The sequence below is a fragment of the Diceros bicornis genome, chromosome 7 (assembly GCF_020826845.1).
Source record: "Diceros bicornis minor isolate mBicDic1 chromosome 7, mDicBic1.mat.cur, whole genome shotgun sequence".
In the NCBI taxonomy this organism is placed as follows: domain Eukaryota; kingdom Metazoa; phylum Chordata; class Mammalia; order Perissodactyla; family Rhinocerotidae; genus Diceros; species Diceros bicornis.
In genome coordinates, this window is record NC_080746.1 from 15,572,553 (window position 1) to 15,597,010 (window position 24,458).

At 42.9% G+C, this 24,458-nt stretch overlaps 1 protein-coding gene and 1 long non-coding RNA gene across 3 annotated transcripts in view; both read right to left on the bottom strand.

Annotated features, from left to right (window-relative positions):
* Positions 1–2,225: 2,225 nt before the first annotated feature.
* Positions 2,226–8,364, bottom strand: LOC131408350 (uncharacterized). Its single transcript, XR_009220756.1, has 2 exons — positions 8,233–8,364; positions 2,226–8,176 (listed from the first exon to the last, which is right to left on the bottom strand). It is a non-coding gene; the product is annotated as an uncharacterized LOC131408350 (long non-coding RNA).
* Positions 8,365–9,095: 731 nt separating this feature from the next.
* The window catches only part of SORL1 (sortilin related receptor 1), a 160,399-nt gene continuing 145,036 nt past the window's right edge, over positions 9,096–24,458 (bottom strand). For both annotated transcript variants that reach the window (XM_058544989.1, XM_058544988.1), the window contains exons 42-48: positions 23,748–23,867; positions 22,183–22,347; positions 20,863–21,037; positions 19,706–19,812; positions 17,110–17,302; positions 14,643–14,855; positions 9,096–13,236 (exon numbers count right to left, since the gene is read on the bottom strand). In XM_058544989.1, coding sequence (XP_058400972.1) covers positions 13,169–13,236; positions 14,643–14,855; positions 17,110–17,302; positions 19,706–19,812; positions 20,863–21,037; positions 22,183–22,347; positions 23,748–23,867 — 1,041 coding nt within the window. In that variant the 3' untranslated portion in view covers positions 9,096–13,168. The remainder of the gene's footprint in view (positions 13,237–14,642; positions 14,856–17,109; positions 17,303–19,705; positions 19,813–20,862; positions 21,038–22,182; positions 22,348–23,747; positions 23,868–24,458) is intronic.

A 24,458-nucleotide genomic window follows, 5' to 3' on the forward strand; every position in this document is an offset into this window, starting at 1 on the left:
GCCACGTCAGGCAGGCAGCCCTCAGTTTCTTCTGGTGGAAAATGAAGGGGTGATTACACAGCCAGATATAAAGTTCTAGACCTTGGGTTCCCAGGCATTGTAATGCTCTTTGTTCCCTAAAAGCACTAGAGAAGGAAAGAGGAAGAGGAAAGAGAAACTTTCTCCCACAAAGTCCCTCAGTCCGTCTGACCTCACCCCAGCACCCCCAACCCCAGCACATGACCTGTAGCAGCCACACCAAACTCTTGCACTGCCACAGACCACAATCTTCACACCCCCACCCTCACTGCATTCCGCACTAGGCAAACTCCTACTCATCCTGCATGGCCCAGGTCAAATGCCAATTCCACCCTGACATCTTACCCACCTTCCCCAAACGTAAGGCTGTTTCATCCCCTTTAGGTCCCATAGCACTATGCACCTGCCTCTGTCCCAGTGCTTGGCAATGCTGGTGCCCTCCAGCCTGCAGGTTGTGGGAGGCCTGGTGCCCCGTTTATGCTGCGTGCTTAGCGTGGGGACTGCCAAGTGGATGAGGAATGAGAGAGGCTGCCCTGAGAGCACAGCTGCTCTCCTTCCATCCCCTTGGGAAGAGAGACGGTGGTTGGGGCCAGCAGTGCCCCCCCCCCGGCCTTCCCTGACCTAGGACCATAGGGTGCCACTGCCAGATGCTGGGAGAAAGTGGAGTGTGGTGGTGATGGAGGGGGCATCCATCCTCCCCATCCTCTCCCTCCCAATCTGGCACCCCACCATCAACCAGATCCCCCTTTGTGTGACAATGACCTGAGTCCTTTCTTTGCACTTTTAGCAGCAGCAGCAGCCAACATTATGGAGCAGCAAGTATCTAGGCGCTGTGCTAGGGCTGGACTGTATCTAATTCTCTCCCAAACTGAAAAAGGAGACTCAAGTCACTCCTTCTCCTCACCTCCCGTTCTGTGCTCATCCTATACTAATCTAACCCAGAAAGGGGTGGCCAATGAAACATAATAGGAAGTTGTAAGGTGGAGATTCTGGGAAAACTCTTTAACATCGCCATTGTTTTCTGTGGGGTTCTCTTCTGCCCTGACCTCTTCCTCTTTCTTGATGCCTGGACCTTGGGCATGATGGCTGGACCAGGAGCTCCATGCAGACTGCAGACCATGAGGGCGCCTAAAGGAAGAAAGCCACACACAGGATCGCAGAGCAGAAAGATGGGAAAGTTCTGGATCTTTATTGGCTGAAGCTTCTACAGCAGCACAGGACTTCTTTTACATGAAAACAAACAAACATATAACCCCTCTTTTAAAACCACTCCCGTGAGTTTTAGGTTATATGCAGCTGAACCTCATCCTAACTGATTCATTCTTTAAGAACAAGCTAACTCATCCCTTTATTCATCCAACAAATTTACTTAGTGTCAAGGATTGTTCAAGGCTCTGTGGAAATACAACAAATGAGGAGCTCCAATTTAGAAGATTCTGTGTTTTCTGCTTCTTCACCTCCCATCCTGCCCCAAACTTCACCCAGGTGATGAATGATGGGATTTTATTTCACAACAGTCCACCCACTTTTTGGTGAGATCACCAGTCTTCATTTTTGTGCTCTGCCCTCCAGGCATACAGCTTCCATGGAGAGGTCATGTTTTGTGCAGTCTTTCCCACCAGCTGACTATCAGAGCCACTTCCAGCCCATATACCTTTGTGTGAGGAGGAAATTCACTTGAGCTTGGAATGCCTTTTACATTACAAAATACATAACAAATCAACCAATCTCTCTCTCTCTCTCTCTCTCTCTCTCAGTGAGGATATAGGGAAGTCACAGATATCTCTGAACTCACTCTTCCATCCATGTCTTGCTGTCTCCTCTAAGACACAATTGCTCTGTTTTCTTCTGTCTCTCGACCTCCCCCTGGAACCTCTAGGGTTCTGAACACAGAAAACACTCAAAAATGTTGATTCCATACATCAGACCATCCATCAACCAACCTACTCAGGTTAACTTCTGGGTCAGACAGAGCTGGGCTCAAAAACTGGCTTTATTTTCTTCTATGTAAAATAGGATGATTATGTTTACTTCAAAGGAGGTTTAATGTTAAATGAAATGGTAGTGCCTGGCCCATCATTGGTCCTCAACAAAGGAGAGATATTATTATCCACTTGTCCATCCAGCCAGCCAACGAGCTTTTCCAAAATAATCTTAAATTCAGAGCAGTGTAGTAAGTGTGGGTAATAAAAAAGAAGTAGACAATATGGCCCTTAATTTTATTTATTTATTTATTCATTCATTCATTCATTCATTCATTTATTTTGTGAGGAAGATCAGCCCTGAGCTAACATCCATGCCAATCCTCCTCTTTTTGCTGAGGAAGACTGGCCCTGAGCTAACATCCGTGCCCATCTTCCTCCACTTTATATGGAACGCCGCCACGGCATTGCCTGACAATGCCATGCGTCAGTGCGCACCCGGGATCCAAACCCAGGCTGCCAGCAGCAGAGCGTGCGCACTTAACCACTACGCCACGGGGCCAGCCCCTGGCCCTTAATTTTAGAGAACTTAGTTTTGCCATCCAAAATAGAAGTTACGGGAAGTTTTACCAAATAAGAAGGTAAAATGGATTTCCTGTCAAAGCATTCCAATAGCCATGGATCTCTACAATCAGAAAATTAATTCTCTAATAAATCCTCCAGTGTGATTTATTTCAGTAATAATCCATATCATGTCTTAGGCCACATGTATATATGTCATTCCTTCACATAGCACTACCTGGGAGATTAACAGAAGAGTTGCCCTTTAAAGGAAGAATGGCGTGTGGCAAGGGGCTAGCCTGAACCCAAGCATGCATTTCTCACTTTCCATCCTGCTGGATCCCTGTAACAGAAGTTGACAAACAAGCACTCAGGGAAGGACTCTGTCATGGCTCTTCTGTGATCCTGTGGGGAATGATGCTACGTTCAAATCAACAAGCCATACAGGTGTTAGGATACAGCTGTTTGCACCAACGTTTCCAGGACTGTCTGAAAGATGAGGCAAAGGGAAGGAATCCCACCCATGGGGTTCAGAGCAAGGAGGAAAAAGCAACTTATTAACTTATGTTTGGAGGCTCATTTTCAGTATGAATTGTACAATTCAGGTTGACGTGGTTAGATGGACGCATCATCTGGACTCCATTATCTGTGCTAAAGAAAGGGATCCGAGAAGCCCTGAAAAAAATTTTAAAGGTAGGTTATTAAAAAATTTATTCTCTATGTGTGCTTTGTAAACAAAAAAGATTGCGTTCTTTTCATACATTTTGTTGATGTTATTACAATCAGCTTTCATTTCTCAAATATAAAAAAGTGTTAGGTTATTGAATAGTATTTTGGTACTAGGATTCTTCTGTTCATCCTTCCTTCCATTTGAAAAAGTCTACACATAAAACAACAGCCAAAAGGAAACAAGGTATCCCATTATTAATAAAATCTGGGGAAGTAGCCAATGACACACTCTTCTATCCCAAGGAGGGCTTCTCTTAGAAGCTGAACTGGAGCCTCTGGCTGAGGCTCAAAATCGAATTGGAATCCAATTGAATCATGAGATCCACTGGCACAGGCTTCACTTCAGGCGTTTAGGGTTAAAACTAATTAGTTCACTGATTAGCTGATCTCTTAGGTAAGTCACTTAACACCCTTCGCCTCAGTTTCCTATTTTATAAAATCATTTATACCATCTACATGAGACTCAAAATGGCCTCACAACCCTGAGGTTTTATTCTTTGTGGCTTTGGAGGGCAAGAATCATATCCATCTTATTCTACATGATTCTCCCAATGGCCAATACAGGACCTGATACAGAGGAAGTGCTCCATAGGTACTTCTGGAATGAACCCTGAGCTCTGAGATCCACGAATCAGGTGCCCTACTGACCAGGGAGTTTTCAATCTTGCCAGCCTAGAGCTTGAGACCTGACATTAATCTTTAATTTCTTCAGGAACTGCCCCAATCCTCAGATTTCTCTCTTCCACTCAACACCTCTCTATCCTAGAGACTACAGATATGTATGAGAGATTCCAATAGGGGGCTCAGCATCTATTCACATATAATCCACATTTTCTATCCTCTAGCTCTGGGTAGAAAATTATCTATGTGCTACAATTTAATACTTAGGGAAACTGTTGTGCCATTTAACACATTCCCTGTCCAGTTGAAAAGGAGAAAGTGTTCACCATCCAACACTAATTACCTCCAAAGCTCCTTCCAGTTGCTTCTTTTCCTCCCACCTCATCACACAGACACACCCAAACTGATCTCACCCCCAGCCTTTAGCAGTCTTCAGACCACCCCCTTCTCTTCCTTCGAGTTGACACATCCCTCTTGGCTAGTTGGGTTACTTTTGTACCAAAGATGCTTAATGTGACAACCATGTTTGGAACTCATCTTCTGCTAATGTGTCTGTCTCTGGCTCTCTACTTTCTTTAGTGGGATGCGTTGATAGCTGTTCCTCCCATTTTCTGAGCAGCAAAACACTCAATAGGGAAACTTAGTGAGCCAGAGATAATGAACTGACTCAGGTAAATCCTCCTATGAGTTTCCATAGTGTGGAAGATGAGTCAAAGCACTTGACTGTGATGATAATAGAAATGCAGCTGGTGGCATGGTGACAGTCCTCTGGTTCCTCTGGTCTTCAGAGTAAGTCTGTATCAAAACTGCTAATAGGGACAAAAGAGAAGAGGATATCGCTCTCTCTGCTTCCAAGGTCTGAATTCTGAAATCTGAATTTGCCTTTGTGGTTGTAACCAGGACCTAACAGATGTAGCAGAGGCTTAGCAAACTCCCTCATATGAACTCAGTCATATTCACGACAATAGAACTGTAACCAGATGCAATTGCTCATATGGAATAAAGTGATAAAAGGACACACACCAAATGATAACAGTGGTTATCTCTGGGATTACCCAGAAATCCCATTTTCTTCTTGGTGCTTTTATTTTCCCAAAATTTCTACAGTGGATATAAATTCCTTTTATAATTCAAAAAATAAAATGTTATTGAAAAAGGTAAACTGGATGGTTAAAATAAATTCCAAATGTATACACCCAAATCGGGCTATCAAAAGGGTCACTTGGATTGGCTGTGTTTAATAATTAAAAGCAGACTCCGAAGCCAGGCTACTTGGGTTCAAATCTGAGTTCTGCCTCTTACTAGCTGTTGTGACCTTGGGGAAATTTCTTACCCTTTCTGTGCTTCAGTTTCCTTATTTATAACATGAGAATAATAATATCCTCCTGAAAGGATTGTTGTGAGGATTAAATGTGTTAATATATAAGACACCCCTAGAACAATGCCTGGCATGTAGCAATTACATATTTGCTGTTATTACTTATTGCCACAGTACAAATTGCTCAAAATGTTTTTGCACCACCTTTTGGGAGCATCGTATTCAAGGTCTTAAACACATTTCCTTGAATCATCTCAGTGTGAACACAGTTTCCTCCTTTGAAGACGTGGTAATTCTTGGGAGCAGTCAGGCTGTTTGGGGTTCTAGATAAGGTGTGCTTATGAAGTCAAGAGCATGCTGTTCTTGGGTTGTTCATCTACCGCCTATGAAGAATTCCTTAAAACACACATGCACACACATACCCAGACAGTTCAGCACCATCGAGGGCTGATCAATCCCTGGGTAACCCATAGGTTCTGCTTCTGCTAGAGACTGAAAAATAAGTTTTAATTACGAGACACTTTCATTCAACTGATCTTGAAGGCTTTATGGACTAGCAAACAACCACAGAGCAAATATAAAAGGCTGATTTACATTTAAATCCAAGCCTTTTCTTCCTCATATTTTGCTGATGCTGAGTTTTAAGTATGAAATGTCATTGTTTTCATACAAATATTCCCAAACATTACCAGTTGTCATTTTGGCATTAAATAGGTTGCGACATTACAATGATAACATTAGCATTTTTATAAGCGTAACATCATTGTTCTTCTGTAAATTGTTGCAGGCTCAAATTACCCTACACATAATCTTTTTTAAAAAAATTAATGGGCCACTGGCATCAAAGCCAGTTTGGGCTGTTTGACAAGAATGGCAGCCACCTCCTTTTGCTGGGACCCTCATGGTCTCATGCTAGCCCAATTATCTCCCTAATAGAACATGTTGCAATGGTGTGCTCCACCGTGTACATAAATACAGGGGAATAAAATGTGCACTGAAGATTTTTTTCCCATGATGCAAAGGATTTTGATAAAATCTAACTGGGTTGTTGCAAAGAAAAGAATCCTCTGTGTTCCTAATTACTGAATTCTTTACGAAAACATTTTCCAATTAAAAAAAAGCCTTCATCGGGGCCGGCCCGGTGGTGCAAGGGGTTAAGTGCGCGCTCCGCTGCGGCGGCCCGGGGTTCCCTGGTTCGGATCCTGGGCGCGCACAATGCACTGCTTGGCAAGCCATGCTGTGGCGGCGTCCCATATAAAGTGGAGGAAGATGGGCATGGATGTTAGCCCAGGGCCAGTCTTCCTCAGCAAAAAAAAAAAAAAAAAAAAAAGAGGAGGATTGGCAGATGTTTGCACAGGGCTGATCTCCTCACAAAAAAAATAAAAAAAGGCTTCATCGATCTACCATCAATAGGGAATATTGTGTTCCACATAAATGATTTTTCAAAGAAATGTAAGTATACTTCTTTATGTCTTCAAATGTCATTTTTAATCTTTCTGGTGGAAATCCTTTAAAAACGTGTTACCTGTGCCCTTGAATTCCCTACACAGATGGTATTACTATTACAGACCTTTAATATTGTACCAAAAGGGCAAAGTAGCGTGGAGAATAAGAACACAAACTTAAGAATGGAATAAATCTAGGTTTGGATCTTGACTCTGCCACTCACTCACTACGTGTGAGATCTTGGAGAAGTTACTTAGTATCTCTTAAGACTAATCTTTCTCATCTTTTAAAACAAAGATTAATATCTAAATCACAGGACCATTTTTAGAATTTAAAAAACATTTATAGAGAGTTTAGCACAGTGACTGGCAAAGAACAGAGGCTCAATAGAAGGGAACTATCATTATTCTAATCAAGTGGACTACTCAATGTGTGGGATTCTGCCCCTATGGGGCCGACAGGGCCTGTGCTAAACGGCTCCAACAACGTGTTTGTTGAGTCCCTTTATCCCTAATAGAGGTTTTCTGATAGCCTAACTATAAGGCTCCCAGCTTTTCTTTTACTGTTGTCAGGACTTCTGCTGTTAGCAGTCTGTTTCCATTTTTAATTTGCTGTGGGCTGGAGAATCAGATACTCATAGCTGACAGATGTAGTCAGAATTGGGGGCCTACATGGAAGTGTCCCCTAGGACTCAAAAACAGTGTCTTCCTAGAGTTAAACTTTAAAATCAACACATAATAGGCAGAATCTTACAGATATAATGGCTCTCAAGCCAGGAAAATTTTATTATAGGCCAGTCTGAAGAATGTGCCCAAATGTAAAACACAGAACGAGATGAGTCAGAGTGGCAGATATGGGGAGGGCTCAATCCTCATCCAGGGGAAACTTGAGCAAAGCGACTTCAAGGATGACTCCATTGGCAAGACCTTCTTAAACAGAAAAGGATACAGGGAATTGTAACCTGAAGGTTTCAAATACTAAGTTCATATGGAGTAGATTATTCCTGTCGTGGAGTGTCAATCATTCATTCATTCATTCAGTATTTATTGGGCAGCTGCGATTCTCGCCAGGACCCCTCCCACTTCCTTTATTTTGCATCCACACTCACCAAGCCACCTTCTAGTTGTAACTGGCTTCCTGGGTAGAGATCCCTATAGGGAGAGAATGCACTGACCATGCTAACATTCTAAGCAACAGGACTATTCCCTGTGGTGAGTTAATAAATGGGCATTATTTTGTTGCATTATCAGTCTCAAGAGCTTGGTTAAGGTATGTTTTGCCCAGAATAGATGAACTCACTATCACATGTTGACAAAATAAGTCATTAAAGCCTGAAAACCTAAGGGCTAGGCCCTGACCAGGTAAATTCACCCAGGTGGTAGGTACCTCCTTGGGATTTCTCTGGGTGCAATGTGTTGGACTGAGTGTGTTCTGACACCGAATGGTGACAGAAGGCAGTGTGGTACAGTGATACAGAACAGGATCTAGGATCAGAAATACCTGGCATTGAAGGCTGGCTTCACCGTTTACTTTCTAGTTTCCCCTAAGCAAAGTACACAAACTCTCTAAGCCTCTTTTTCCTTTACTTTCTAGTTTCCCCTAAGCAAAGTACACAACCTCTTTGAGCCTCTTTTTCCTTATCTACAGAATGAGATGATAATACTTCAGTTTTATTTTGGTTCAGTATTTAAACAAAAGCAGCATACTGGAAGATGTCATATCAAAAACACCTGCCCTGGGGTCGGCCCAGTGGCGTAGTGGTTAAGTTCCCGTGTTCCGCTTCAGCGGCCCAGGGTTCAAGGGTTTAGGTCCCAGGCATGGACCTACACACTGCTCCTCAAGCCATGCTGTGGCGGCGTCCCACATACAAAATAGAGGAGGATGGGCACAGATGTTAGCTCAGGGCCAATCTTCCTCACCAGAAAAAAAAAGAACAAAAAAAACTTGCTCCCCCCGCCCCCGACCGCCCAGTTCCACACTATCCAATCCTGATTTGTACGTAGGTCCATTGGCCTTTTATTTACTGACCAGAGGAAAGTGCAGCATTCTTCACAAGACCTCACTGCCTCTGGAAACCTCTGGGAAGTGGTGTTGGACACACAGCTCATCAGGCGCTTTCTCCTCTCAGATTTGAAAACTGCCTTCTTAGCAAATTGCCTCTTAGCAAATGCGGTTGCAGCTTTAAGGGAGCCACTTTAGGCATTGCCCCTGCGGAATAAATCTATTTACTTCAAAACAGCCACCGCGACACCTCCCCACTCCTCAGCCAACACAAAGACATTGTGTTCTTCAAGGATCCACCATCTGAGACCAGTTGGTTAATAATAAAATTATTCCAGGTCTTAGTGTTCTCTCATCTATGAAATAAACATCCTTTTAAAACAGACAAATCAAATGGTGTTTTGAGACTGTATCAGCCATCTTTATTGCACTCAAAAGAACAACTCAAGACGCGGAGAGACTGGATTTTCTCAAACAGGTGTTTTCTTGACCCAGTTAAATTTTTATTCAGTGAAAAAAGTTGACATTGAGACAAAAATTATCTTAAAATTGTGCAACAATATAGTAAAATCCTCAGCATAAATCAGTGATTTGGAAACTTATCAAGGCAATTGAAATCATAAATACCTAATTTCACTTGGGAGAGAAACAAGTATACAGTGTTGCACTTTAAATAAGAGCAGAGTAGGCCTTTATTTTGTTGCGAATACTTTTGATTTTGCCTAAAGTTTCTAAGAATTCATAACAAGAATCTTTAAATAAAAAATGACATGGAATAGCTGAGAATAATGTTCCACTCCAGCATTCAAAACTTATTCCATTTGAGCGATTACACCATTGTTGGGTTACTTGGGTCTGATGATAATATGGCTGCTCAAAATTAGTGGGCAGAAATATATATACAAACTACCCTCCCTCAACCCATGTTCGGTGATGGTACCCCTTCTGAAAACATGCTTATTGTCTGTGTACCCAACAGTACATATCTCTTGCTATTTATTCCATATCTCAGTCTTGCATAGAAAGTAGTCTATATAAACTTAATGCACTGGCTTTTATTACACAAAAATTGTACCTGAAAGGCAGCACACACTCCAGTTAAGAAAAAGAACGTAATAGGAATGTCAAGATACAATCCCAACACAAGTGAAGATTCTGCACAGAGTTTTAGAGTCAATTCCTAAAATCAATATAGAGGCGGTAATCAGTTTGCTTATATCCCTGGATCCCTTCTCTGGGGGACCTCCCAACTCCTTGCCAAAGGAAGAGAAAAATCTTCTCAGGGATTCACCATGACCCCCTTAGTGGGAAAGTGACCAACCAAACCTGACAGGATGGGGTTCTGCCCTTAAGGAAGTACTGGGAAAATAATCTTACTAGATGGAGTGACCACTGGGGGGATATTTGAAGACAGGATTCTCCAAGGGGAAGTGAGTGATTATCCATAAAGCCTCACTACACCATAGCTCTCCCCAGTTCCCCCCCAAATGGCCACTGGTTTGAGAAGGGTTACATTCCTTAAATTGCTGAAGTATAGCTTAACCCAGTGGGCCACACATGATGGGCAGGAGAGAACATGCAGCTGTGTGTCCCACATCTGTCCCATCCAAATATCCCTAGTGATACTACCAGAGAGGGAACTTTGGGAACCACTCTTCTCAAAGTCAGAAGTTTCAACCAGTTACCCAGCTTCGTAACTACGCACCCAGGTTGCCAGGACAGACAGGAGTAACTGGAGCTTCTCACCTGTCTGGAAAAGGTCTGCTGGACATGGCTTCTCTCTCTGCAGAATCCTCTGCAGAACTCTTGTCATTTTCTCCACATGGACCCAGGTCTCATAAGGCTCAAGGGCATACATAAAGGGGCAAAAATCAGCTTCCATAGAAAACTTGTACACAATCTCCCTGCCCGCTGAATTTTAGTGGTCCATCAGCAGTCCATTGTGGTCCAGTGGATGTGGGCTTCTGACGTTCTAATGTATCCTGGGAGAGAATAAAACTTTCTCCCTGTACAGTGTGAACTTTTGAGGTGGCATCTCCAACGAGACACAAAAGCCCCTTCTTCAAAAACAACCAGGGGCTCCAATTGTTCACAGTGAAGACAATTATCTGGTCACCTTCAAAGGCTGCATGTAGTTTTTGCTTTCACTTCCTATTGTCTCCCCAGCCTCTGGACTCTTGCAGACGGCACATATACATCAAAACCCCACAAAGCTATGCGGAGGGAAGTAAGAGTGCGTGCTTCAAAAGTTCATAAAAATATACAATTTACACATAGCTGCATCTATCTAGCTTAGTCTTCAGGAACTTAGCTCTTCTGTTTATATAAAATACTCTAGCCCTAAAAGGCTGCTTTTTCTCAAACAGCACAGTGGCATTTTCCAAGGAGAGGGGTGATGGCTGGTCTATACAGTACTGTGCACTAAGCATTGGGAGGCACTGGGAGCTAGAACTGGATGCTCAGAAATATCTCAAGTTGCCAAGTGGAGACATATGCTCTGTAAAAAGGCTTGCCTATGGAAAAAGTGAAAATAAAGTCTCAGAGCCTTTTATATGAGCTTTTACAAATGCCACCAAAAAGTTGGCAGGAAAAGAAAAGAAGAAAATATACTTTCCAGTGGTTCAATTAAATGACTTGCCTCCTACCAGACTGTTAATCTTTCAGCTACTTTAAGAGCTTATTAAAGGGGAGGTGGTAGGGCTTAGAGTTTTGAATAAAACTCCAAGGTAAGACAAGATAAAGCCAAAGAAATTCCAGTCTTTAAAAAAATAATGAAGGAGAGAGACAGGAAAGAAGAGAAAATGTGCTAGGAGGAGGCTTACCATGACCACCACTTGTTAAAATAAAATGGAGCCTTACCCACACGACATACTAAATGTCTACCATTTAAAATACTCCTCATCCAAAATATATATATATAAATAAAAAACTTAAAAACTAAAAAATTTAAACTAAACTCTTGGTTTTCCAAACAGTCTCTAGGTAAAATGAAACTATATTATTACCCAAGAATGATACTTTTGGTTAAAAGAAAGTAAATACATGTAAGAAGGTGATGCACTGCATCTAGGAGGAGGTGGGGGTTTACAAAGCTTGCATATAAAGGACACATATGCAGAAGCATGACTTTGGAATATTCCCAGAGCTCACTGCTTCTTGGCTGGGAAGAAGTCCTGCAGTGAGGTCCATACAGTAGGAGTTACAACAATGCCAGACATTGGTGCCTACAACACTACGTCTAAAGGGTGGGCATCAGTCCACAATGGACTCCACATGCCTATCAAGTGGCCATGATTGGAATACAGGGGTGGCATTTAAAGGCAGAAGAAAAGAAGCCCAGCTTATTGTACAGAGAGAATAAACTCTCGTGTTCCTGCTACAGTGAAGTGGATTGAATGGTCTCAAATTCATAGATCTCCTATATCTCTGTAAGCACTTTCTCTTTAAACTGGGCAGGGGTACGGGCAAAGGGGCGGAAGCAAAGAAAGAGAAGGCACTGACCAATTCAACATGACTGCATATATCAGTATGGACTTTCAGGACAGTAAGTGGCCACCTTAACACAAATACAAAACTTGACATTCGCGATTCTTCAGTGGTAAGTAAAAACACAAAATCAAAAAAGGAAAACTTAGGTACTGTCTTTGCCAGTGTATCTATCATGGCACAGATCTAGAACTCTCTCCCACAATCAGAGTAATTTTTTGCAATGACAATGACACCAGTGTATAATAAAGCAGTGCTATCATTTTGCAGCTTTGAAAGCTCCATCTTGTACAGAGGCATATACAGTAAGATGCCATCAATTAATATGAGAGAGAAAGCTGTGGCTTGCAGGGCTTCTCAGGCTGCAGCTCTGTTTAACTGAAATTGAGCAATGACTCAATGTGCTCTCCTGCCAAATACCATTATGTGACACACAAGTGAATAAAAATGGATTGTTTCCAGAATGGCAACAGAATCGCTTCTGTTTCCCGCCCCTCAACCCTACAGGCAAGGGGCTCATAGCATGTGTGGTGTCAGACGACCACTGAGCCTTGCCTTTATACAGAGTCCCAATAAATTAACAAAATAACATAAAAGAACCTTCCCTCATAATACAGCCAAACACTTTCATACAAACTAAATCCAAACAAAATTTAAATTTTGAGCATACTTTCAAGGAGGAGGGATTCCACCCATCACTCTCTCTTGAAGTTTTTATTAATTAAATACATTTCTGTGTCTTAGAAAAATAAAAAGAATGGTCAATTTAGTGAACCAAAATTATCTCACAGACTCAAAAGCATGGCCAGCAAGCACAGCCCTGTAAGACTACATTAATATCAAATCAAGCAATTTGGTTACTAAAATCAACCTGGTTTGAAGTTCACAGTTGATTACTACAAAGTTTATTCATTCTTTTCTTTCCTTTTTTTCTCTTTTTGTTTTGTTTTTGGCCCATATAAAAATAACATATTGCAACTCAAAGTGCATCTTTTAAAATAAACCATCAACTATCTTTATCAAATAAAATATTTACACCATTTGGTTTCTAGTGAGGAAAGCTCTTTCAGGCTATCACCATGGGGACGTCGTCTGAAAATCCAGTTATCATAGGAGCATCTTCATCATCCTCCCCTAAAGGTAAAACAGGCAGTCCTTGGTGAGTTCCAGTGTACTTCTGCCCAACCCCACCTCCCACTGTTCTGCGCCACCTCCTAACCCGCCCCCATCAGAAGCCCCAGGTAGGAAAGTCAGCACCACAGCCAGCCACTATAATTGATGCTGAAACTTAGCCCAGCTTCTCTCTGACACTCTTGGGTCACCTTCTCCCCACTGATGGGTGGCCAAGCTTATTTTAATGGGTAGCTTGACCTTAACCAAATAAGAAAGTAAGTCGTTTAGGAAGGAGAATCTTATCACCCACCCAAAAGGCCAAGGGTTGGTATAGGTTCCCAATTTGAGTTATCCACACCCTACATCAGCACAGCGAACTTTGCTGTCTGTTTTCTCCTTTGAACCCATACTGCTCTGAGGAAAAGGCTCTTATAGGGGTTTACACGTTTTAAGGACAGCTTCCCAGACTAACGGCTGTTCCCTCACGGCCGCTGGTACGATCCTGTGCAACTAAGTGCTGATCCACATGCAGTGATCATTGGATGCCCCCATAATGAGTCAATTCCTTTTGGCCCCAGTAACAGAAGCAAAAAACCCACCCCATTCATGCAAGGCAGTCCAAGAACTTGTAATAAAGCAAGAAAGAAAACTGTGAAGAAAAGGGAGCAGAGCTATAACAATAATCAGTGAATGGGAATACTTAAATGTCTTTATGCACAAAAAAAATTATAACTAGTTTACAGAAGAAACAAATATGTAAACTCACACTCAGCAGTCTGAGTTTGGAGAAGCCTGAGTTTGGGGAAGGCCCCAAAACACACCTGCTTTATTATATTAAGTGGTCTACTAGCTCTCTTAGCATTTAGTAATTTGAGTGTGCAGACACTTATAAAAGTGATATTTCCTTCTTTTTCCCATGCTGTATGTTATCAATACATAAAGGAAGAATGGCTAGGGAGGCTGCACTAGCAATTGGAAACAGAAACAGCAGGATGGAAAGGGTTTCTTGGGACAGAAGCCAATTGGGAAAGTGTGACTTTATCTTGACTAAGATCTCCAGAGATCTGTGAAGGATAAGAGAGGGGTTGGAAATTCTTGAGAATTTGCCAATACTTTGGAAGTATCCAAAGCCCAGAGCCTATCTATCCTTCCTGTACAAGGCAAGCTCCTACCAGTTCTTCCACAAAATACCGCTCCCTGTCTCAGGCCAGAACCACACTATTGAAGGGAATATTGGTATTTTAATTTAGAAGAAAGTTCAAAGCAAAGGGCTCCAAATGGTTTAACCCAAAGCAGTGGGATTGGTGATCAATGAGTAACTCCTCTAGGTCAAAAGATGAGCTTAAGGTGGGTATTTCCTAATCACGTCACTGGCTTTGTGGGAGTCTGCCCTGGGAGGAAGAACCACCGTGCCCTGCCCCACTTACCCAGGTCATCCCCGGAGGAGAAGATGGCCGAGCCCAGCCTGGAGCTGTAGTGGCTGTTGGCAAAAGCAGTGAAGCTGCTCTGTAGCCTCCGATGTTTTGTGTACAGGACGGCAAACCCGACCCCCAGGCTGAGCAGTATCAGGAACAAGATGGGCACCACCACAGCAGCAACATCAGTAGATCTGGCAGCCTGAAACGCTGACGCATCCCCACCTGCCAAGGCAAGATGCCAACCCATAAGCATCCCAAGTAAAGGGCAGGAGAATGGACCAGGCACCTCCTCAACGCCCTACCCAGCAAAAGAGCTAGGAGTTTGCAACAGCTACTCAAACCGTCTGCCTGCTGTGACACGTTCCTGCACGTGACGCCTGAATGCTTCCCGACTCCTTGCCATGAGCTGATAGACCACGGGCCTTGTGCATGCAAATACGGTAATTACATTAGACTCCTAATCACTGCCTTGTTGGTTATTTAGATAATCTCTTGGAAGGGAGACCTTTGTTGGGGTATCAACATTGATTTCATTAGCATTATTACTTAAGACCACTTGCTTGCCTTACATAAGAGGATGTGAAATCAGACCACTAATTAACGAGATTGCAATTATTTCCCCCTACTTGGCACCAAAGTCACTCTGAACTGCAATTACCTGAAGCTCCATTAAGTGATACAAACGAGATTCCTTTACTGCAATACTGACTTAACAGCTCATGAAGTTTTATGAGGTTTTTTTTTACTTAAATAAAAGAGAAAGAGAGGGAACATTTCTATATACATTTAACATTTTTTAAAAGCTCTTTGCAAAGCCATCTAGGTGTCCAGAACCTAACACTGATGGCTCCTTCCCACTGCCTTAAACAAAGACCAGCTTTCTGATGATGTACTGATGGATTTGTACCAACAAGGCTCTAGGGCAAAGCCATCCCCCTGTTGGGTTAGGGCCGGGCTTCCTAAAAGGGGTAGACTTTTTAAGTCAGAAATCCTGGGGAAAATCTGAGCCTGAGGCAGGAAAATGGAACTTGGGAGTCAGTTTTATCTAAGGAAGCAAAGTGGACTTTCTAAGTCTCCATAAGGAACCTCGCTAGGCTGGAGGTTGCTCCCTGGTGTAGGGTGAGGCGGTACGGGCCAGGCCTCTGCCTCACAGAGAAAGCTTGGTAGCTACCCAGGGATTCATCCCGACAGGGTACTCATAAAGATGGGCCAGAGGGCAACCATTTCCTGTAAGTTTAATCTAACAATTCAAGATTCATGTCATTAATATCTTTCATTATTGACTTACTGGAAAAAACTCTAGCAAAATCTTATTTCATGTGTCCCAACCTAAGCCCAACTGTGAAGTGGTAAATTAGGGGAATGCTCTGGGCTGGAGCAGTTAAGAAGAAGCCAGCATGGTGGAAGTGACAGGAGTAAGTGAGCTCCTGCCCCCCACCCCACTTCCAAGGGGACGGTGAACATCAAGAGGCAAGACGAAGACCAAGGGGGTCTAACTGAGAGATTACTTCTGCTTGACCACCTTGGTTTTACAAAGGCAACTGGCAGATGTCCTCACAATAGTTTTTCCCAAAGTCTATTTCACAGGTTGCTAATTGGCTTTACTTAAAAAGGAGGCTCTATGTGGGAAACATTAGGATCACAAGAGTTTTGTTGTTTTCTGTAGGACCTTCTCAGAACTTCTAATATGCTATGATTCTCCAAAGGGATGAGGTATGCAAGTTTTCCCTCTTTAAGGGAGGTGCCAAGGATAAGCATTCCACCAGAACACACCCTGGGAAGCATGATGCGACAGAGCTTACAACCACTCTAACACATGATTTTGGCTTGAGCACTGGTTAGTGCTTGGCTGGGAGTAAACGGAACTAAAAAGACCAGTGGCAAAATATCTGTTGAAATCCTGGCCAAGCTACAACAACCTAAGCAGAATTTCTGTATAAATGGAAGGTTCCTCTCCTCTGCCATCAACATTGCCCAACGCTGATATCTGTGAGCGTCCATAAGACAGAGATCCCAGGCCAAATGCAGGTTCTGATCTGAGGCTGATAGCTCAGATGAAGAGGAAGCTGTAAAAGGAGTTATTCCATGACAAGGAGACATCTACTGACTTGGAGAATCATAGGGAATATTAGCATATTGGAGGCTCTGAAAAGTCCTACGAAAAACAAATAACAAAATTCTTATTAATGTCATGTTTCCCAAATAGAATCTCCTTTTTAAACAAAACCACTTAGCCTTCCCTTTCTTGTGCTTTATATGGTCACCTCGTAACCCCAGCTCCTCACACCACGTCTGGCTCAGGAAGTATATGTAAATAAATCAGTGCCTGATTAAATTGATACGTAAGTGATTTTATTTTGAACTGAAAGAATATTTTAAATGCATTCTAGAAAGACATATATTCATCAAACCACGCTACATCCTTGATATATTTCTCCAGAACTCAATAAGGAAACCAGCAACAACAGCGACTTACCAGACCCCAAATCATCATACAGCAGGACAGCAGGCTCCCCACAAATCTGGCTGCCAAAAAGGCATCTTGCTTGGACAGTGAAAGTGTAATTATGACCCAATTTCAGGTTGGAAATTTTAAAGAAATTGTCAGTAGTATTCCCAAGGTAAGCTGTGATATTCATGACACTATCAAACATGTGTATCTCGTAGCCCTGAAAACAAACACACGAGAGATTGCTCAGAAAGTTAAATAAGGAATCTGACAGCTTCTATTACTGGTTCCAACTTCAAGTGAGCTCCTTACTGCAGGCTTTTATAGATGCTAAAGCATTTGGGTTTCTTACTAGTTCTTTGTACATTACCACTGAGATACTGGATTCAGAAAATGTGAATTTTCCCATCCCAAATGTTTCAAATCACTACCACACCCACTTACGAGCTGCACAGTGGAAGTTTTGAAAAGTGTAACCCTAAGAAAAGCCATTTTAACAAATATTCCGGTACACATTCAAAGTTCTGGCTAGCAGTCCACTTGTCTCAAACAATATTAAATGCCACAAAGAATCTGGACAATTCAGCGATAGCTGGCTGTAACAGAATTTGACTAATAACAAATCCAGGTCGCAGTGGACTCGAGCAATGGGTTAAGAAAAGGGAACTTGCATTAGAAAAGATAGGACATTTCTCTTTAGAGATAGTGTGTAGGGACTCCATTGTCAGCCCACAGCTCACTCCCTATCTCCTGTTTTCTAAGCTGATTATAGCCCCAGACCAGCCTGGCCTTGAACTAAGAGGCGCTCTGGAAGGCTCAGGCCCCTGTTCACTGGAGGAGAGTATGAAATAAGCTTCCTACTTAGACCGGCACAGGAAGAGTCCTGGACTCCTGTGCTGGAAAGTCACTCTTGGGACAGCCCTGACACACCATGCTGGCTGTGATCCTCCACTGATCTCTGAGTGTTCCAGTGTCAAAGCTACCAACACTACCACCACAAAAAGATCTCATCTCTTATCTCGCTCCACGTAATGGGCCCCACTGCATACTCAGGTCTCTTAGTCCCCATTCCATTGACCTGACCATTGTCTGAACTCTCAGTCAGGGAAGGGAAGCAGGACATGCCATGCTTCTGCCAGGACCCTCCATTGGGAAGGGAATACTGACTTGCAACCCCAACCTAGAAGCTGGGCTTCTGCCACTCAGGAAGGATCCCCTGATGACAACTGGCTGCTGAACTGGGTCTCTCAATACCACCTGCCTGGAATCCCATTCCTGCTTTCTTCTTTATAATCTAGAATTTATTATTTTCTATCTAATATATATTCACTGTAGAACATTTGCAAAATACATAAAGGTATAAAGAAAAAATTTAAATGACACAAACATCAACCACCCAGAATTTGCTTAACCAATCCTCTTCTGCTGGGCATTTAGGTTGCTTCCTTTTTCTTGCTATCATAACTAAAACTGCCCTGAACAGCCTTGTACATAAATTCCTCATGCACACTGTTTCCTTAGAGTAAAATCCTAAAATAACTGCTTGGGTCAAAGGGTGGGAACACTTTTAATGTTTTTGATACATATTACCAAAGCGCCCAGCAGAAGGTTGAACCAATTCATATTCCCGGAGTGCTAATCTCCCCAACTATTACCCAGCAGTAATACTCTTCCCCCCAAACTTTGCCAATTTAATGTGGAAGTGCCATATCTTTGCTGTTTAGGTTACTAGTGAGGTTGAACCTTTTCTTCTTTCGCTTACTGCTGCTGGAATTTTTCACTTTGTTACTTGTACCTTTTTCAAAATTAGAATATTTCTGTTTTGAAAGCTTTCTTTATATTTAAGTATATTAACCATGTATGTCAGAGTTGTGAGACTTTTCTAATTTTAATTTAGCTTTCCTTCTGGCATGGCACTGTGACGATTCAGAACGCTATGGCTCTTCACAAACTATACCTCGAGGGAGTGCAGCTGATTTACTGGGTCTCTATTTAGCTCATGCTTTGCTGACAATGGGCCCAATCCAGCTCCACTCAAGAACCTGTCCCCCCTTGGGTAGCAAGTCTATTCCCAGGTGTTGCTCTCCTCCTCCTATTTCCTGTTGTGAATACAATAATGGGTCTGTCACTAACAAAACAAAACAAAACAAGTGTTTTTCATATGTCAACAGGCCATGCTCAAGTACTTCTTGCTCCCTTGAATTTCACTGGAAAGAAACTGACAAGATGCCACGCTGCAGCTCCCCGGGACTAAAGCCACAGCCCTGCCCTCAGATTGTTCAGGAAGGATGGGGCCCTTGGTTCCGATGCTGAGCCCCAGTCCAGCTTCAGGAGGCACAGTGAGGCACAGTGAGGGCGCCAGCCCATCTCCCTGTCTTTCAGGGGAAGACAAGTTCAGGATTGAAAAGTGCTTAGTGCAGAGATTCTCATCTTTAATGGGCAGTATAAGCATTTCACTAATTAGCAATCCCACAGAAAATGGGCCTTTAATTCTCAAGTTCACTCCCTTGCCCTATTCTTTCTTTTTACTCTATCTATGGTAGCATGCTGTTAACGAGCTCATCTCTAAAATAGCATTTCAATTAGATTTCCAAAGTCATTGAGGAGGAGGGGAGGAACTCACCCTGCTTTCATTGAATTGCTTTTCCTTCAAAGCTAGACTCTTCCAAAACAGAAGAACGTGGTCATTTTCTGTTATGATTTTTAAGGCATCAGGTGCTGATAATGAAACTGAAAATTAAAGATGAAATAGGATGCAGTCAGTGGCTATACATTTCCATCTCTGTTTTCTTGTCTGTCAATGGGAGATTAAATAATCTTAACCTTGAGGGGCTAGGTTAAGGAAGAAATAAAACACGAACACTGCTTAGTATAGAGCCTAGCACGTGGTAGATACTCTTTAACTGGCATCTCTTTTGTTGTTGTTATAATATGTTCAGCCAAAAAATTTGGACAGTATCTAATTTAGTAGCCCTGAGACCCAAGGATGGCCAAAAACAAATGGGGTTGGGGGAGGAAGGGATGGGATGGATGGGACCACGGTTTCAAAGCCTGCCTGGACTTCTGCTCTGGTTCCAGTCACTTTCCTGCTCAACTTAGTCCCATCGCTGGAGCCCGAGACGCCTTTGAGCTCAGTGAGGGGCCAGAGAGCTTGGCATGAAGACAGAGCCCTGGGGTGACCACAGAGTATGGCCGAGGCCCACGGCTCACACTGCCAGCCTAAGGGGGCTGAGCCTCCATTAATGACACTCCTGACACCATCTGCTGCTGTTCCAATACCTGAGCTTCTTACTTGCTTTCTGAACTTGAGCCCGACTGCCAAGCCAGCCTGGGACTGGCAGTGAGTCCCCCTCTAATCTACTGCCCAGCTATTGGTCTCCCTCCACTTCTACATGTCATATTGCCACAAGGAACCACTGAGACTTCAGTTCAGGTCCCCAGATACAACGCTTTAGTGGCAAATACTCAGTTTTATTTCCTAACTCTCCTGGGCATTCCTCCTCTTCTCTCTAGAAATGTCAAAACCAGCTAGGGGAGAGAAGGCCAAAAGAGACAGAAATATGCAAAATGACAGCCCCTCCCCAGCCCACGGTGCCCTGGCCACCACACCGTAGCCCAGATGCTGGAACCCCTGCACTGCTCTGCCCCAGTGTGGATACCAAAGTGTGGTGTCTGCACTTCCTGTGCAATTCCTGATAGAAATTCCACGTCCAGAGGTGTCCTGGAAGTACTAGGGGTGCCTCACTGTGAGAGAAGGCCTCTAACCTCTCTCCTGCTTACCTGTGGTAATTTTTATATTGGTATCTTTGCTCATGTTCCCCAGTTGGACAATGACATGGTATTTCCCTCCAGGTTCCAACTTGTTAAGGGTGTATTCCACAGTGCTGTTGTGGGATCTCACTTTGTAACTCCTGTCGCTCTTTCTAATTAGATCTTTCACTGTAATTGCATATAACTGGGACAAGAAAAAGACATCTTAATCGTAATCAGAAATTTGGCATTTTTTACTCTTTGTAGTTCGAAGGCAGACAATGTAACATTAAGTGCATCAGTGGCCGCGACCCAAAGCAACAAAATTTTGAGCCCCGCAGTCTGACTCTGTTCTTTGGAAAGACTTTGGGGTGGCCAGGTCCAACATTATAGCAAGTATTCACTCCCAAAATTGTGCATAGAATTACCAATTCGATCCAAAAAACAACTCTAGGGAAAGCCACATTTATCATGGCATCAGCAGCTAGACTGAACAGGTAAGAAAAATTCAAATTCAGTGTTCAACTTCTGAATCTCCACCACTGTAACAGTTTCAGGATGTTTTCAGAGGAGAGATAATGAATCAAAGTGTTTAATTCTAGCTCTACAGGACAAAAAGTTCTACTTATTCTCTCTCAGGTTGCTTCTTACATATATGGGGACAAGGGGAAAATAAAGGGCCAGGTAGTAAGTATGGGAAATTCAACCATAAGGAAGAAGCTGAGAGTCAAGAAGAATCTTAGCAACCAAGCATTCCAAACCACCCACCCCTGGGAAGGGGGAGAAGGCAGAGGAGATGGAGGTAAAACCAGCCTGGGGCAAGGGAAAAGGGCACTTTTTCTAGAATCAATGCCTTTTCTTCTAGAGTAAGGGCCAACGAACTTTTCTGTAAAGGTTCAGACAGTAAATATTTTAGGCTTTGAAGGCCAGATGGTCTCTACCACAACTACTGAACTCCGCCATTTGTAGCATGAAAGCGGCCATAGATAATATGTAAATGAATGGGGACAGCTTGGTTCTAATAAAACTTTATTTATAAAAACAAGCAATGGGCTGGATTTGGCCTGTAGGCCTTTCTGTTTCAACCGATTTTAGAGCTTCGGAGAAGGGAATGTGAGAAGGCAGAAGAGGAGGGACAAACCAATATGGCAGCCGGGAATAATGGAGAAATGACAACTAAGAAGAGGCACCTATAAGGACCCCGTCTTTGGCCAGAGAGAAATGGGGGAGAGACCTCCTGCTGAGCTCCAACCACCAGGCCCATGTTTCTTGCCCAATTACAGGACCCTCTCCCTCCTCCCAAACCATGCCAAGAATAAGCCAGGCTGCCTGGATGCCTGGCTCGCTCACCAAGTCCTGGTCAGGAGAATCATATGGGGACTCCCACTTGAGGACAGCTGAGGTTTTAGTGACATGAACAGCATGCAGGTGACGGGGAGGAAGCCTGCTGTCCGGGATCATCTTCACCACAACGTAGTCAGAGGACGGCCCTTGGTAGGGCACCACCACCCGCACCTGAAACAGATACCACATGGACTCCTGCATTCTTCACTAAACCATTTTTTCAACAAAATAGTGACACACATACACAATTAAAGTTCAATCAGTACAAAAAGATATAAAATGCAAAATAATTCCCCATCTGACAGATCTCTAAAACATTTTCCCATAGGTATCACTGGTAATGGTTTTATGTGCTTCCTTCCAGGAATGTCGTATGCACATACAGTAATCTTTCCTTATCTGTGGTTTCACTTTCCGGTTTCAGTTTGAAAATATTAAATGGAAAATTCCAGAAATAAACAATTTATAAATTTTAAATTTAGCACCATTCTGAGTGGCATGATGAAATTTCACACCGTCCCGCTCCATCCTGCCCAGGATCTGACTCTTTGTCCAGCATATCCACGCTGTATCCGCTACCTGTCCATTAGTCAGTAGCAGTCTCGGTTATCAGATCGATTGTCATGATATCGCACTGCTTGTGTTCAAGGAAGCCTTACTTTACTTAATAATGGCCCCAAAGTGTAAGAGTAGTGATGCTGGCAATTCAGATATGCCAAAGAGAAATTATTGCTGTTAATCTCTTACTGTCCCTAATTTACAAATTATACTTTATCATAGGTATGTATGTATAGGAGAAAACATAGTCTATATATGGTGCAGCACTGTTCATGGTTTCAGGCATCCACTGGGGGTCTTGGAACATATCCCCCCAGGATAACGGGAGACAACCGTATAAGCACAAACATACATGTGTGTGTGTATAGATACACACTCATGTATGCATGTACATATGCATGTGTGCATGTGTAGCCTATTTTTCTTAATTATTTTTACACAAATGAGAAAACTTTACATATATCATGCTCTTCACTTCTTTCACTTAATAATACAGTTTAGATATTTTTCCATATCAGTACATTTAGAGTTGTTATATTTCTTTTGGATGGTTGCCTTTTTATTCCATTCCAAGGATAAACCATAATATTTTTAACTAGTCTTCTCCTGATAGACATTTGTTTCAAATCTTTTGCTATCACAAGCAACAGTACACCAAACATCTTTTTCCCTATATCTCGGCACACATATAAAAGCATGTAGGCTACATTCTTAGAATTCAGGAATTTAGAATGTAGAATCTGACAAAAGCTTTTTATCTATTCCTGTGACCCATCTGCCAAGTTCTCAATCCCCCACAATGGAGCTGCAGTTGGTTAAGTGGCTGTTCATTCTGTGTTTTAAGCAAGAACTTGATGCTTGTGGAGAAGAGGAACTATCCTCTCATCACACACACAGACCCTGGAATCCACGCCTCCAGCTCCCCAGGTCCTGGCTCTGAGCTAGGAGCCCAGGAATTAAGACATCCTTACAAAATGGAAACTCTTCTGGACTCTTTGGTATGGGAAACTCACCAGAAACAAATACTGCTCATCCCCACTGACAATGACTGTCGTGTTGTGGAGCGAAGTGGTCAAGCTCTTTGGATTGCGGTAGAGGTCAAGAAAGGACGTAGCATAGAAAATACCATAAACCTGCAAAAGAGAGAACGGAAAAGCATGTCAGCTCAGTGGCCAGTGTCCTCATTCTCTTGAAATCCCTAATTTAAGACCCTGGGAACCACTTCAAACAAGCTCAGAGAGAAGTCTTCATTCAACATTTATTTCATCAGTATTTACAGAGAAGGCACATTGGGCCGGGCACTGGATTCACACCTATAAAGATAAATATGATGTGGTCTCTGTCCTCAAAGAGCTCATTTTTGAGGAGAGATGGGCAGAGAAGAAAAACAGACACGATTATCAATAACAAGTTGCAAATACAGAACGTTAGATGCTATACTAAAAGACTGCATGATGAGCCAGGAAAAAGCGAGGGGTTCCCAGAGAGGGGGTGGCACTCTCTCAGTGTGAAGCACGGATACGGGGAGCTGAGTGGATGTGCTGGGTGGGGTAGGAAGCTATGTGAGTTTGTGGAGGAAGCGTGTGGATGGCAGGCAGCAGGGCAGACAGCGGTAGCTGCCCAGCAGACATTCATCCTTCCTTTCCTCCTTAGAAGAATCCTGGTTCTTAGTGAGAATTACTACCTGGAAAAAAGTCTACACTTCTCACCTCCCTCAAAGCTAA